Source organism: Melozone crissalis, unplaced genomic scaffold, assembly GCF_028551555.1.
Source record: "Melozone crissalis strain CALT ecotype California unplaced genomic scaffold, PUWL_Pcris_2 ptg000061l_1, whole genome shotgun sequence".
NCBI lineage: Eukaryota > Metazoa > Chordata > Aves > Passeriformes > Passerellidae > Melozone > Melozone crissalis.
Window position 1 is genome coordinate 3,762,161 of NW_026535839.1, and position 16,532 is coordinate 3,778,692.

The 16,532-nt window shown below is 48.9% G+C and overlaps 1 protein-coding gene across 1 annotated transcript; it reads left to right on the plus strand.

The window, feature by feature from the left end:
- The first annotated feature begins 2,907 nt into the window (after positions 1-2,907).
- Positions 2,908-16,010, plus strand: LOC128944808 (serine protease inhibitor Kazal-type 5-like). The gene is made up of 9 exons (XM_054288259.1): positions 2,908-2,973; positions 4,466-4,593; positions 4,680-4,731; positions 7,039-7,169; positions 7,770-7,842; positions 8,315-8,376; positions 9,177-9,258; positions 15,169-15,221; positions 15,599-16,010. Exons 1-8 carry the CDS (start codon positions 2,908-2,910, stop codon positions 15,172-15,174), a joined length of 600 nt encoding a protein of 199 aa, XP_054144234.1. The 3' UTR covers positions 15,175-15,221; positions 15,599-16,010.
- The last annotated feature ends 522 nt before the right edge of the window (positions 16,011-16,532 follow it).

A 16,532-nucleotide genomic window follows, 5' to 3' on the forward strand; every position in this document is an offset into this window, starting at 1 on the left:
GGATTAGAGAGCCCTTGCTTTGTAAAAAGCCTGGTGGTATAGCAGAAGACCACAAATTTTTTTGTTGTTCTACATGTATTAGTTTGATATAACCTGTCTTGTTGTCTACTCTTTCTTTTTCATGTAGAAATAGTGAAGTTGTATTGATAGATGAAAGCATCTATTTTTAATGGAATTAACAGTTTAAGAAGAAAACAAAAAAGCCAAACCCCCATTTAACTTCCATCCTAAGTGGAAGAATACCAATTTCCAACCAGACTGAATTCTTCTGTAAAAAGCCCAACTTTGAACAAAAATGTAATACAATTTTCTGTAAATTCAGAAAAATGGTAATGTCTTGTCAACACTTGCTAAGGAAGGCATTTTCACATGGCTGCAGTAATTTGGCTACAATAGATAGACTTCAGCAGGAGTTAGGTTTGAAGCAATGGTCTTGCAATTTCCTGCCAGTTTCTATTGAAAAAGTGCTAATGGAAGATTTCTTGACAGTTCCTTGCAATGCCACTGATGATGCAAAGGAGGATGAAACATAATATACCAGCTTTAAGTGGCTTAGTAAAAAGAAATAGGTATCAGCTACTCACCTGCTGACTCATTATTAATTTGATAATTTGTGTGAAGTACTGCAAATGGAATGGGCCTTGAAAAGGAATTTGTCATTTTGGACAAACAACAATGGCCTAGTATCTGGTATCCCAGTTTTAAGGAGTGGTGAAGAATGCCAAAAATGTTTGTGTGGGTTTGATGCAGCTACCCAGGCAGGGGTATAGAATAATGGATAAACAGTTACTGGGCCATCCTTGGAACTTGGATTTTAAGCCTGAGAAAAGTAGCGCGGTAAAGAAGGGCACAAAGACACTCAAAAAAATGGATGTGATTTTGCATTTGAATGACAAAAAGTGCAATGTTCCAGAAAGGACTGGGCATTAGAGAATTTCTATCAGTGTGAAATAATGCATTGGATTAGCTTTTATCAAGAGGCATTTGGGTGGATTAGGAAATTGCATCAAGTATTTTAATTAAATGCTTTTGCTTTAAAATTTCCCTTCAAAGATTTTTGTATGGTTTCATTGTTGGTTTTTCTGTCACAGATGTTGCCAGTCAAGCTTCGATTAAGGCGAGTCCAACCTTTTCTATTCTGCTTCTCCCTTTGTTTTGCCAACTTACACTGCTTTAATGCATGCTTTGAGCAAAGTCCATTTAGATGCACTATACTTAGATATTATAAAGCTTTTTCAGTGGTGGAAAAAGCAGTGAATCTCTCCATATTTAGAGACAACACTTAGGTAATATGGCAATGGCTCCAGCTGACAGTGTGTGTTTGGTGCATGATGATGAGAACATATCCAAACAGCTCTGGGCTGGAAATCTCATGAAATGATGTTAGAAATGGCATGAATTATATTTTTAATGATATTTTAGAATGTAGCTTCTAATCCAGCAGAAACCCCTGCTTCTGATAATTCCTAAGTTTCATAATTAAAAGAATTAAGGCGAGTCCTTTGAGTCTCAGAAAATAATTTGATTCAATGACTTAGAAGTCAGTTCCATTCATGTTTTAATCAAGCAAGCTTGTCTCCTTGGTAAAGATCCTTTCGGGAAACACAGTAGCCAAAAATAACTAAACGGTTCATTGCTTCTCCCTGGTCTGCATCTCAGTTACCCAGCAGAAGATGCAATGGGCTGCTGCAACATTGCACAGTATTACTGCTCTGCTTCCTGAGAGGGTTGTGCTTTTCTGTGCTTGTCTTGCATGTGAATCACTCTTCAGTCACGCTGGCCCGTTCATTCCTCTTGCATCCCTCTGGCACTTGCAGGGCTGTATTTTCTGCTCTTGGCTAACTTTATAACGTGCAGTCCTATGCTGTAGCGGGCAGCAATTTGCAGCTATATGTAAATTAAACTTGTTCCTTAAATATATATTCCTTTCCCTGTGATTAATGGTTCTTGCAATGGGTTTTGAACTTTCTCATTGTCTTTTCTGCCTCGGGAGCCGCGAGCAGGGCTCTGGGTGCAGCCTGTGCCACGTGTGGTGTGTGGCCAGGGATGGGCAGGAGGAGCGTGGTTTGTGTGAGCAAACTGGTGCTGCTGAGAGCCTGCAGCACACCCAAAAAAGATTCAGTGTGAACAAACAGTTCTCAGGATCTTGCTGGGAGCCTCCACTGATTGCCCTCCTCTGTGCTTTTCAGAACGAATGCAGGAAAATTTGGTCACTCCTGCGCAGCGGGAAGTATTCCTGTCCCATCACCAGGGAGACCTTCAGCAGCCCAAATAAAAAAGGAGACCTCAACAAGTGCATGATGTGCCAGAGGCTGCTGTGAGTATCAGCTGCCTGCTGGCTCCAGTGGCAGCCCTGCCCACCCACAGCATGTCCTCTCCTCCCGTAGCAGGGAGCCGACTCTCTGGAGGCCCCGTGCTATAAAGTTGTTGTCCCTGGCCAGCCAGACCAGTTTGTAGCTCTTCAGCAAACCTGTGAACCCAGTAGGTCTCCCCAGCTCATCACATGGTGGGGATCACCACAGGGCGTGAGGAACAAATGCAGAGTGAAAACTTGCACAGATTAATCTCTTGTTTCCATGGATGGTGTTTCTTAGGATGGGGAGAGCTAGATGTTGGGCAGGGAGAAAGGGTGGCACAGTGATCCCAGAGCAGAGATGTGTTCAACATCTGGACTGTGTCAGAGAGCTGAGCCCTGCTGCTGGTCTGTGCTGCTGCCTTGTGCAATGGGGAGGTGGGGTTGGCTGGACTGGCCTTTAATCACCCCCTGTTTTGGCTTTGTGTCCAAGCACTGCACGCTGCCCCGTCACTCACTCCTCCTTTTCTTGCAGGGAAAGAGACTCAACTACCCAGGGGAGTGGTGGAGAGCTGGAGAGGAATGTGAACTCCCTGGGAAAGGTGAGGTGAAGCATGGCTGCTGAAGCCAGTTTTATTGGCATTGGCATCTCGTCTGCTGCCTCTGACCCGCTGCCCAGGGCACTTCCTCGTCTGCAGCGTGAGAAAGGGCCCTGCAAAAGGGGAGCAGGGCAAACGTGCTCAGCCTTGGGAAGAGTCTGAGGCTTTGTGTCATCCTCCAGCATAAAAGAAACCAAAATTCCTGGCGGCTCCTCCCAGGCAATCACGGCAGCCCCGGTGTGTGCCTGACCCAGAGCCTGGCTGAGGAGGATGCCTGCCTGTTTATAAGGCACCACTGGAATCTGGCAAATATTTAATAGCAAGGTTGGCACATGTGAGCTCTGACTAGGGCAGGGTGTGGGAATAGGCTGGCTCTAATTGTCCCTTGTTTATCTTGTTGATGCACCTGTGGTTTCTTTTAGCCATAGCTGTTTTTCTAGATAGCAGGTCTTTACGTGGAGGGAGCTGTCCTTTTAGCCTTGGGTTTTTATTCTAGATGGAAGCAAATTGGTTTCCATCAGATAGTGTTGGTTGTGGTGATTGATTTGTTTATTTTTTTACATCTGGTTAAGCAGGGTAGCTTTCTAACTCTTGTGTGTCTGGACAAATTAAAGGCTTTGTAAGGCATAGCTGTCCTAAGGGAGATCTTTTTTTTAGACATCTGACTTGCCAACGTGTGGTCCTGAAGGCATCAGGACAGTTTTACAGTGTCAGGAACAGACCTACACTGAATTTCTTTGTTAAGCCATAGATTTTCTGTCTGGCTTTTGGCAAGTAATTTTCTAGGCTTGACTTCCCCATCTGCAGAACTGGGATAAGCTATCAAGCTATCTCCTCTACATGGTGTGAGAGGAAAAATGTATTACAGATCACATAACAGATAAGGTTGTAAGTGCTGCATAAATGAACCTGAAGGCCTCACATGTTCCATGTGTTTCTTATGCTCCAGACTTGCCCTGAAACTTATAGGAAAGCTGTTCAGAGAAAAGTAAAGGCTGGGCTGAAATGCTTAAGCAGGCTTTGCTACAAAAGCCTTTTGTGAAATAGAGTGCTTTGGTTCAATTAACACATACCATCATGTTAAGTGGAAGGTAAAAACACCCACCTCTTGCTCTCATATATCTGGCAATAGGAGGTGTTCAAGGATTACATTTTCTTATGCCTGCAGCTTCTTTTTTTTTTTACTGTGCATGGGTTTTAAATTTCTTTAATTTTAGTAGCGAGTTCCCTCACGAGAGATGGGAAAACTGACTTTCTCATTTAAAATTCACTGAAGTTGTGGATTTTATACTTAGAGCAGAGCTTAGGTCCTTCGGGCAGGCTCTTGCATGTGTTATCTGTTAGAAATAGCAACAAGGCTACCCCGGATGCAAAAGACAGATCTGCTGATCTAAACATACGGATTTATTTGTTTTATGCTGCATGTTACGGTTTTCCACCGAGTTACGCCTCAAGGAAGCAAAACAACATTTGAAATGTAATTCATTGGGTGGATTATCCTTTGTGGATTTGTGGGAGATGTGCCTCTCTGTCAGCATATCTGTGTCAACTCGTGCTTTTGGTGTTTGCACAGGACGAGTGTCGGGAGTTTCGGGATCTGTTCAAGAGAGGGAAACTCACCTGCACCAGGGAGAACGACCCTGTCCGGGATGCCTCTGGGAAGCAGCACAGCAATAAGTGCATCATGTGTGCAGAGAAGTTGTGAGTAAAGGAGAGGAGCGTGGGAAACCTCTCCTCCCTCCCTGGAGCACCCTGGTATTCACTTTCTCATCTCTCTTCTCTTCCAGCAAAAGGGAGAATGAGCAGAAGTTATCTAAAAACAGACAAGGAAAAGATAAGGTGAGATTAAAGTATTAGGCAGGTCAATATGGAACTTTATTGGATTTTCACCCAAGACAGAGGAAAGGGAATGTTATTCTACTCCATTGCTCTTTCTCCTCTGAGTTAATTTTGAGATCCACTTTCTTTACATTCTTTATTTCTTATTCATGCTTTTGAATCCCTCAAGTGAACAACTTGTGCCTGAATATTATGGTCTGTTCCAGTGACCCGTGGATCTAGGGACAGGCAAATCCTGACAGATCAGGAAGCCAGGTGTGCTGTGCTGTCCCAAATTTCAGCTTTCAGGTGGAGAGGTCAGTTCTGCTGAGGCTGCTAATTAGCTGGAAAAGGAAAATGTGTGAAAAGCCCTAAATCTGAACTCTGCACAGTTTAAAAGATCATTGTGTTCTGGGAGATGTCAACCCTGCACTATCTCCAGGCCTGTGGCTCAGTTTTAGCTTTTTTTTTTGTTGGAAACTTTGCTCTTGTGGAGTTGTGATTTGCCACCTTCTCCCTGGCATGCTGCAGCCTCCATGTTGCTGTGCACTGATGCTTTGCTGGCAAAAGCAGCCCAGTAAAGGGAAAACAGTTGCTTTCTACCACTTTCCTCTTGATTCCTGCTATGGTAGGGACTGGTGCGGCCCCCTTAAGCTTCAGTCTTGGGGATAATCCTGTTTTGGTGCTTTTTCTAATGACTTTGGCACCAAAAAATAGAAGAGTAAGTGAAATTTGCTGATGGCAAAGCTGGGAGGCAGTATCAGCAGAGAAGGATCAGCAGATCACTCAAGACTAATTGGATAGTGCTGAGGCCTGGAGTAATAGAAACAAGATAAAATGTAATGGCAGTGCAAGATCACACAGTCAGTGCTTAACAAGAATTCGTACTCATTGGCTAGAAATGACAAAGGATAAGAAAGCCCTGCATTTATTAGTGGGTCAGGGATGTTACAGGCCATGAAAAAGGCAAATGCACGACTCAAATCTACTCGGTGAGATTTTTGCAGCAGAGGTCAGGCCTGAACAGGGCTTCAGAAATGCTGGCTCAAAGAGAAAATGTTTGACAGGCTCTTAGGGGAAGGCAGATCTGTCGGCAGAGGATTGGGCTGCTGAGCTGGACTGGTCCCAGGCAACAAGGAGAGCTTCCCTTGGCTTGTTGGGAAGGGAAAGCATCGCCTGAACTGTGCAGAGGTGTGAGCTGGTGGTGGGGAGAAGCAGTGAGGCTCTTGGGGAGCCCCTCTGGAGTGGGTGCAACACTGACTTCTGACGGAACAATGCTTTATGGGTGTTGGCACAGCAGGAGAGGCTCATCCAGGGCCAGATCATCTCTGCTACCTGTGGCTGGACTGGCTCTAGGGAAATGTGGGGCTTTGTACTCAGAGTGATTTGCCAGCATTACCCTCATGGGAAAGCTGAGGAGCTGGAGGCTGGGGTGCCCTGGATGGGATGCAGAACAACAGTGGGGAAACCTTCCCCTGGCAGAGACGGTGAGGTGTTGTAAACTTCTGAGCAAAGCAAAGGGTGAGTCCAGTGACCTGCCAAGGACCTTCATTTGAGCCAGCAAAACTGTGCACAAAATGGGCAGAAAATTGCGAGTGTTAAAAGCTGTTTTTAAAAAAAGAAAAGGGTGAGCAGAAGTCACTTCCTTACCCTTTGTACTTGCTGTTTGGAACTGCCTATTGCAGTATGTGAAATAGTTGAAATTAGGGGGACTGAATGTTTCCATCCATGTTACATAACAGGGGCAGGTTAACACAGTTTCTGTACAGCAGTTTTGAACAAGGAACAAATTAATCATCCACTCTCCAAACAACCTTCCTGTGCTCGTGGGCTATTAAGTGTGTTTGCACTGTGCTTTTATGTTTCAACTGCTGCCTCTTGATTGACACGTCCCAAAGTGTGGCTGGTTTGGAGGATCCTACGCGCTTTGTAAAGAAAATTATCTTGAGCTACAATCTGGGAAAAGGCTGTAGCTGTGTATTAAGGATGTTGGGAGAAAAGGGAGTGACTTCATTGCTGTATCGGTCACATCACTGGCATGCTTTGGATAACCCAGCCAGGAGAATAATAATTAGTGGGACCATAGCATAGAAAACTCCCAACACGTGCTGTGCAGGCAGAAGGACCTGGAATTTTTCTGACTCACCCCTCTGTTTATATGCTAAGTGGCTGGTACTGCACACCCTCTTCTCTCACCCCCACCCAGACTCTCCTGTGATGCATTTGTGATGGTTCCATGCTTTCCTGGCAGGAAAACCCCAGGTTTCTAAGGATCTGATCAATAAGGCAAGGAGGACAGAGTGCCCTAACCCTGCCCTCCTTCCGCAGGATGACTGCAGCGAGTTCCGCTCCCAGTTTGAAGCCGGCGGCCGCCTGTCCTGCACCAGGGAGAACGCCCCTGTCCGGGATGCCTCTGGCAGGCAGCACACCAACAAATGCCTCATGTGTGCTGAGAGGTTGTGAGTATCCCTTCCCCTGAGCAGCAGCAGCAAAGAGGGAAGTCTCTGGCTGCAGAAGCGCAGCTTCTGCCTGTGGAGCTGCCTCTGGGCAATGCCTGGGGGAGTCCTGGCTCCCTGGCCCTCTAAGAAATGCTCTGGTGTTTGTGCTCCTCTTCCCCATTCCCTTTCAGCACTAAGGGCCCAAGGGCAGGTGGGAAGCAGTGTGGAGTAGAGGAGGAGAAGCAAGAGTGACAGAGAACAGCCCCTTTCCCAGGGGACTGTCAGGCACGGGCAGTTCCTGAGGAGTTTCTCATGTGTGTACTCTGCCTTCCAGATGCTCTCTCTCTAGTCCCATAGAGTGTATGCAGAAGCAGACCTGATATGAAAGCAGCCATTGGGAACCTGGATGTAGCATACAGTGGGAATTTGGAGGAGAAAGGGAGAAGCTTTAGGGGTGGGAATTAGGAACAGAATCACCAGGAACAGGGACTGTGGATGGGGAGGTGGGACCTAGTGCCATGATAATGCCTTACACTGTCTTACACTGACACTGCCCCTGGGTGCTGGTGGCACTCACACTACCATAGCACTCCATTTTTTTCTCCTCTTCCCTTCTTCCAGCAAAAAGGAAGCTCAAAGAGGGGGTGGAACTCTCCAGCGCAACAAACTGCCTGCTTCAGAGAGGACAAAGCAGGTGAGATGGAGCTCAGAGCCTCTGCAGAACTCAGAAAGGGCCTGGTGAGAGTCTGTGGGATCAGGACAGCCAGGGAACTGCCTGTGGTCAGCCTGGGGTGATCAAGGTGTTTAGGATTCTGTAGCCAGCTAATCAGGGGGGAGAAGCTTTTGTATTGCAAAGCCTCCCTCATTTGTGGGATGAGCATACAAACTGACATACAACTGCAGCTGACAGAACTGCCCCTCTCACTATCCCAGTGATGTGATGCTATATGAGAGAGAAAGAGCAGGTTCAGACTTCCTACGATCCTATAAACCCTTGGATGATAGTATTTGGTGGATATGGAGTGCATCAAACTTGCTACTTTAAGAACAGAATTCTTTGGGTCTGGGGGGATGAGGGGGCAGGGCAGGAGTCGCTTTAGCTTCTTTTCCCTAGTTGCATAGAAGTTGTTTCTGTGGTTGTTGAGTGTGTTCTGCCCCTTTTGCAGAAGAACTGTGGTGGCTCAAGGCAGGGTGTAAATGAGAGGCGTCCCTTCTCCTCGGGCAGAGGGTGAGTTCAGCAGCACCTGGGCTGGCAGCCTGTCCCCACACACACCACCAGGCCTGGCACTGCCTGCCCCCTTCCATATACCTGTATTTTTAGGGGTGGTTAGGAGATTAATTGGAGCAAGAATAGTTGGACAGCACAAGAGCAGCACAGCCTGGGATGGAGCAGTGCACATTGTGCTGTTTGGTGCTCACTACAGCATTTCCCATGGGCTGAGCTGGTGCTGAGGAAGGGACACACACTGGGGCATGTCTTTCATGTAACCGTTTTGGCCTTGATGTTCTGTGTATGAAGCACCAGTGATTTCTGTGCTCAAAATCCATCTCAGGACGCTCTGTTCACTAAAATCTATCTCCCGGCAGTGCACACGTGTGTGCCTGGCCCTGCCTCAAAGGCCCCACGTGCTTTCTGGGCAGGAGCTGTTTGTTTTGTCGCTGTTGGCCCTGAGCAGGACTCAGCTGCTGCTTTTTCTGGGGCACACTGAGATTTCTTGCTTTTGCCTGGTGCAGTTCCTTCATGTCCCCCTTGCACCAAGTGCTGGCAGCAGACACAGGCCTGCAGAGCCCCGGGGTGGTGGTGGTGGTGCTCTCAGGCTGAGCACAGGGCAAGGCAATATCCTGCTCTTGCCTTCCTCACTTTTAGCATGTGCCTGAGGGGCTTCTCTCCCTCTCCTCTCCTGTGGGTGGGTGGATGCTATGGTGCAAACAGCCCTCGAGGGGGTCTGCAGGGAGGGTGGGTTTGCACTCTGCTCCTCATGTTTGGAAGGAGGTGGTGCTGAATTGTATCTCTGCTCTCTCTGCCAGCCCTCAAGTGCAGCGTGGCAGGAACTGCAACCGGCCACCAGGCCGCAAGTCCCAGAGCAGAGACAGCCACGAGGACCCCACGGTAAATCCCCCTCCTGCCCCTCGAGGGTAGCTGTGTGGGCACAAATGGGGCTTCTGCCCCTTGGGGGGCAGCTGTGTGGGCACAAATGGGGCTCCTGCCCCTCGGGGGTAGCTGTGTGGGCACAAATGGGGCTCCTGCCCCTCGGGGGGCAGCTGTGTGGGCACAAATGGGGCTCCTGCCCCTGGGGGGGCAGCTGTGTGGGCACAAATCCCTCTCCTGCCCCTCGGGGGGCAGCTGTGTGGGCACAAATGGGGACCTCTCCCATGGGGTGCTCCTCTGCTGGTGCTGAGCCTCCTTTCCCAGCAGCTTTTCCTGTTTTTGCTTAAACCCTGAAGCTTTTCACTTGGCCCCATGTCCTTGGAAGAGTTTGAATGAGTGAAGGTATCTGTAGCCTGCTGAAAGCCCCTGTATCACCTGGCATAGAAACAGAGGGAAGGGTTTGGCTCCTTGTGGAAGCCCCCCAGCTCTGGGGATGTGGGTCTTGAGCTCAGGTTGGAATCCTGCCCCACATGTAGCCAAAATAAGGTCAAGAGTGCTACCTCTCCATGCTGAGAAGGTGTGAGATAAAGGCCATGGTCAGAGCAGGGTGGTGAGGGTGACCAGGGGATGAGGACAAGTCTGGCAGAAGGAAGGAGTGCTAAAGGGGGAAACACTGAGTGGTAGATGACAACTGTGTATGGAATACTGTAGGAGGAAGGTGGGGGTGTCTGCTCTCCCTTCTCATGAGAAGAAAATGGAATAGTTCCAACAAAGCTAAAAGTGGAAAATGTGAACTAATAAGAGAAAATAAGTTACTGTAAAAAGGGTGACTAAACTGTGGATCTCGCTATCACAGGGTGTTGTCTAGAGGTAGGATGGTTAAAAAAATACCTGATGTTTTAATCCCTTCAGACTTTTCATACAGTAATTTAAATAACATTCTGGAAGAGATGGGAAATGTTTCTATGGATTTGGAGGGGTCTTACTACCAACTGCCGTAACTCTCTCTGAAGCCTTTGCCACTAACCACTCTGAGAAAATTTGAGTTAAAAACCCAAAAGCTAGTTCAGGTGCTGCAATTTTGATGCATTCCAGAGGAAGCATTAGGTGTAATAAGGCTGGTCTGCTTCAGGGCTTAGTGGTATTTCCTGGTAGCACTGGAGTGGATGCCGAGGAGCCTGACAGACCAGAGGTGATTCAGGGAGCAGATCTGCTCCTCTCCTCTTTGCAGGGCCACTTGTGGGCTTTGTCACAGACAATTCCCAGAGCCAAAGGAGCAGTGGCACTGGCTGCTGGCACCTGTGATGTGTGGGGCTGCTGGAGGGGTGGCCTCCTGCCCTGGGCTGTGGTGCAGGTGGCAAGGTCTGGTGCGTAGGAAGGCATCCAGCAGAGGATTGCAGAGGTCAGCACTGTCTGCTCTCACGTCACTGATAATTACCCAGATGAGGGAGGAAGCAGCACATTATGGAAATTAGCAAGTGACGTTTAACCAGCAGGTGCTATCACAGCACCCCAACATCACCAAAACCTCCCCTGTGCTGCCTGGCATGAAATCCTCCTTCCCTGGGGTGCTTCCTGCTGCTGATAAACCATCATTTTTGTGCTGAATGCTGCATCTCCAGGTGGAGGGGGAACTGGAATGTTCTCTCAAACCCACCGCACCATTTGCAGCTGTTGCACCACATTTTGTAGCACTGGAAAAAGGGCTTGGGAGCCCATTACTCGCTTCTTCGTCTCGGTTTTTTTTCTGTTCCTGGGGCTGAGGAAGGGGCTGTGCGTGCCAGGGGCCAGGCTGTGCTATCCCTGACCTCTGCTGTCGGAAATCTGCTATGACTGTACAAACACCCTCTCCTCTCCGAGGGTGCCAGAGGCTTTTTGGGGGATCCCTACAGGCCACTCCTTGTCTTGTCGCTGCGTGCTGGCTGTGCCACGTGTGGTTCATAGGGAAAGCAGTGTCGGAGCGTTCCCGTTGCCGTGCTGGGAGGCACAGGAGGGCAGCCCCGTTAGTCACAGCCGCCGGTGTCCCCGGCGCGGTGGGCGGCAGGAGCGCTGCGTGCCGCACCGCCCGCGGGCAGCGCCAGCGCTCCCGGCGCTCCGCCTCGGCCCCGGCCGATGGCTGCGGCTCAATCCCTGGAGATAAACGGTGTCAGCATACCGATAAGGAAGGCTAGTGCAGGTAGGAGATGGATGCACTTGGAGAGAAATAAACCTTGCCCCGGACCGTAGTGTTGGGGTGGGCTGGTGAGTGGGGAGTGAGGGCTCTGTCCTCCAAGCTTGGCTGGCTGGTCCAACAAGAGACATGATGTCTTTCCAAGTGTGGCCTGGCAAGGCTTGGTTTGTGAGCACCTTCAGGCCATGTCAAGGAGGGTCTTGCAAGTGAACTGTCACCAAATGTGATTTCTTTCTCTCTTCAGCTGGACTGTGAGCGAATTCTGCATGGGGTAAAGGGTGGAAGGATTTTCTGCAGCGAATCCTCACAACCAGTCTGTGGCACTGATGGGAAAACATACAAAAATGAATGTGACTTGTGTTCAGCTGCCATGTGAGTAGGCGGAGAGATTTCAGTAATACAGGGCCATCCACCATTCCCGAGTGTCTTTTGCAGAACAGTGTTTGTTTTGATACATCATGACTCACTATCAAGTGTGTCCTTGGTGCTTTGCTGTTAAGCAAACATAGATCAAAATGCCTGAGATTAATCTGATGACAGCTAATTAAGATACACAAGTTGCCAGGGTCCCCTATTCCCTCTCTGCCCAATCATGAAATTGTTTGGGGAGTAATAAATGCCATCACATTGGAAGTAGCATCAAAGCGTTAAGGAGCCCACAGAGGACTGTCATGCCAGCAGCTCAGAGCTGTGGCATTGCAAGGGAATAATAAGCAATGTCTTGTCCTCCCTTTGCAGGAGAGCTTCAAACTTCATCACGGTAAACTATCGAGGCGAGTGCCGAGAGCCTGGCCCTGCAGTGGTAAGCAGCAAACCACAGCTGGGCTGCCAAACATCAATCTCTGCCTTTCCCCTGGTGGAAATTCCCCATTGGCACCATGTCAGCCTGTGGTGACCTGATCCAGGCAGCCACAATAGGCAGTGAGGAATGAGGAGTGGCTGGCACTCGCCAGCTGCCCACTGTGCCCTTCAGCAGGAGCTGGGTGCCCACACTGGGACCTCGCTGGCAGGTTAACAGAGTTAGCCTGTTCCCTCAGGTCACAGTGGGATAATTAAAGGCATGCTCTCCAGCTGCTCTTCCGCCATATTGGCTGGGAGGGAAGAGAGGTATCGAGGCTCCTATTTCTATTTTGTTTTGTTCCTGGAGTGGAATGATGTCAAGAGGTGAAGAAAAGAAAGTGCCTCTTGGCTGTGTATAGCATCCCACTTTACTCCAAGTGCCTCCTGGGGAGCCAGCATGGCCTCTGCACCTGTGACAGGACCATAAGAGCCCCAGGAATGGATTCTCATGGTCCAGATGTTTAAATACAGTTTGAGGCTCGGATTTAATGCATAACCTGGGCATAGTCTCCATGTTTTGCTGAGGCTGCATGGTAGGAGTGTGATGTGTCTGGGAAAACACCTGACTTTCTTCTTGGCACTTTGATGGAGCTAGGAAGATCAGAATGGTATAAACCATAAAGGGCTTGTTCCCCAGATAATATCCAGGGAGATGGTTGGGAAATTAAGATTATTCACTAGGTGGCACACTTTCGGGAAAGGTCTTGAGCCTTGACATCTTGTGCAATCCCACAGGGCAGATGAGTTAAACATTTCTTAGCTGTGCTTTGTCTTTCTACCAGTGGAAGCTGGACAGCCTCCAGCTCTGGGATGTGCAGCCAGTGTCTCCCAGTTTGTGACTCCGTGCATGGGATGTCCTGTAGCACCTGGGGAGGACTGTCCCCATTGGCATGAACTCTTGAGAAACTCAATCCTTATCCCCAGGGAAATAGATTGATTCCCACTCTAAGCCTGTAGAGAATCCAAATATTGAACGTACCAAAGAGATTTCTGGGAAGTTTGCGGTGGGAGCATTGGTTTCTGAGTATGGATGTGGTGTCCATGTGTTTTCAGGCACAGTGGGATGTGGGCTATGAGAGAGCCATCCTGCCATAGTGCCATTCCATGCCTTCCTCTGCTCAGTGCCAGGACACCAGCAGATCCCCCAAACACAGCAAACCTGGCTTCTTTCCCCCTCTTCTCTAAAGCAGCAGTGTGTTCTAAACTTTGCTTGAAGTCAAAGAAATTGCAGTGCAGAGAGAAATAATTTTGCCTGTGACAGTCCTGGAGGCCTCTGTGTCTCAGTCCTTAGGGAGATGGAGCTGCTGCTGTCCTGTGGGTACAGGGAGATGAGGCACTACAAGAGTCTGTCAGTGACTGTGTCCATGACAGAATGAGACTGGATACACTGTGGTAACTGAAAAATAGACAGGATTCCCAAAAATCTGTGCTGGGTCTGGAATTCCTTACTGTCTCACTGAGCTGTTACAGCTCTCAAGCCCTTGCAATAAGAGGGAGATGCCATTTACTGGAAGTCAGAGAGCTTGCAGCTGTGTTAAGTATTCCAAGGAGAGATGGATGCAATTAGAAGTCAAAGTGCTAAGCTTTTTTCTTGAGGCAAGAAAAGCTAAAGCCCCCCCTGCACAATGATTTATTCTTTGCTTATTAAAGTCACCTGAACAATCAGGCGGGAAATTTATGGGAGCTTATAAACAATGTACAGAGCAATGTTATTTTCAGCACTAAAATTCATGCTCACTTGCAGTATAATGAATTTTTCTTTCTGCTGGAGATTCAGGCACTCAATATATGCTACTAAAACCTGGAGGAAAGCAGCTCCAGCAGTGCTTTTGGCATCAGAAATTGGTTTAGAGAGTTGCAATGTGCAGAATGTGAAATCCTTTGGAAGAAGATAAGAAATTGTTACCCAAAAGTTGTAGTATTTCCTTGAGTTGTATTTTTAAATTACCCATGGAGAGTGCTGGGTTGCCAGAGAAAATGTGTGTTAAAGCTGCCTCATCCTTTTGCAGCCCAGGGCCTGCAACCACTCCTGCCTGCAAAGCTCCAGCTGGATTTTCCAGGTGTTTCTGGCGGCTCTGGTGACCTGATGGCCATCAGGGAAGGATGCTTGTGGGAAGGGTTGGGAGCAATGTGGTTTGAGAGAGATCTGACACTAAATGGTGTATGTGGGCATGGCTGGGGTGGAAAACCTTGCTGCAGAGAGAGCCTGTCCTCACTGGCCAGCACTGGGTCTGGCCACCTTCCCTGGGAGGTCTCTGCCATAACTGAATTCCTTTGATCCCGTTCTGCTTTACTGATGACAAATATAGGTCGGCATCGTGGGATAAGATATCTTTTTTTGGTAAGTTAACTGCCTGGTAGGTCCTGCAGGGCTGTGTCACGTGGATCAATTGATTGTGGGTCTTTCCTGCACATTTGACTTTTAATCCTGCGTATCTTGCAGTTCCTTTACTTGTTCAAAGGTTTTTCACACTAATCACCTGGGCAGTAGTCACCAGCCTGCCCACGCTGCTCAATAGATCAGGGGAAAAAAGGGGTTATCCAGGGTTTCTCCTTTTCTTTTTTATACCTGTTTCTCAACAAACAGATAACTCCCATGTTTGCAATGGGCAAGTCCCAGTTTCCTTACAATGCTCTGTTTTGCCACGCTACTTTTAAAGGTAGTGAAAGGAGGGAAAGAAAAAAAGCAGGACCTTTCCCAGATTAGAAAATAGGTGTGGAAAGCACCTAGCTTGAGGCTGAAATCAGTCTTGTTTTCCTCAGCTGGCAGTGGCCCAGCCTGCCTGTCCTTGTGCCAGGCTCTGCTGCAGTTGTCTTGTGTGGCACTGAGCTGGCCTGAGGGGCTGTCACACTGATACCAGTGTCACACAGATGTGGTCAAGCTTGGGGATAGGCTCATTTTTTCTGCTCTTCTTTTCCAGGAGTAATGGAGTTCAGACTGCCAGCAAACACCAGGGATCAGCTGTGACCAAAGGTATGCACAGAAAGGGGCAGTGACTTAGCCCTGCTTGGCCAGCCTGTCCTTTGGAGGTTGTGTCCCACCTTGTCTACACAAGCTGCAGGGCCAGGACAGAGATTTTTTCTCTCAGATTTTTTTCTCTCACTGCAGCCTTATGATGGTGGGGTTGAGCCTGTGAGGACTTGGGCTCTGCCCACTCCTTTCCCCTGGCGGTTTTTTCAGCCAAGCTGTTCCTGCAGAGCAGGGAGGATGCTGGCAGAGTGGCCCCCCTGTCACAGGGAAGCAGGAATAGCCCAGAGGCCCAGCAGAACAAGAGAACATCACAGCTTTAAATTTTCTCATGGTCCTTTCTGGGATTACAGCAATAAACTGTCTGCCTTCTGTCTCTGCAGAGCAAGTAAAGGAAGCGTCGATGTCGAGCATCAGGGGAGCTGCTGAGCCCCCAGGACTGCCAGAGCTGCCTCCATCCCCTTCTGCAGCACAGGGGGCCTGAGCTGCCTCCATCCCCTTCTGCAGCACACGGGGCCTGTCCTTGCTCAGGTGGAGGGCAGGAGGCTGTGGGGACTCGGTGGTGCCTCCCAGGTGTGCCCCGTGCGTGTGCTGCCGTCCCTGCCGCCTCGCTGTGTCTAAACGTGCTTCTCCAATAAACATAACTCCTCAGCTTCATGTCACTGTTCTTCACTCAGCCTCAGGGGGGGACACACCACTCCCTGCTCTGGCTTTGCACCACGTGCTCCTTAGGCAATGAGCACCCTGAGGTGCAGCAGCTGCTGTAAATACCTGGCGAAGATGTTGGACCCAAGGAGGAAGAGTGCAGTCTGGGGTTTTGTGAGGAGGGATCAGGGTCTCTCTGCCTCTTTATGGGGTCTTGGGTCAATCACTTCACTGCCCTATCAGCCCTTTTCTCCTGCCTGTAAAACAAACATTAAACAATACTTACCTACCTCAGAGGGTTGTTTGAGATTGTTTGGTTTACATTTGGAAGCCGACAGAGGAAAACTGGTTTTAAAGCTCCCCCCTGTCTTGGGCTGGCAGTTTAGATGATGCACTAAGTGTCCTCTTCCAGGCTTTTCATGTGAGGTGCTGGGAAATCCAGACCTCAGTAGATACATGTTGAGTGGTCATGTTAGGAGATGTGCTGAGCCCAGAAAGGTCTCTGGGATCTGGAGGTGAATTTGGCCAGTATTTCTTGCTGTGAGAGGGCAGAAGCACTGATGGCACCCTTAAGGCAGTGCAGGAAGCTCAGCAGTTGTGGTGGCCCATGGACCATCTGCTGCTGGGTCACTCTCTGCCTTGGCCTGAAGTTCTCTGTAGGCTCAAGTCAGT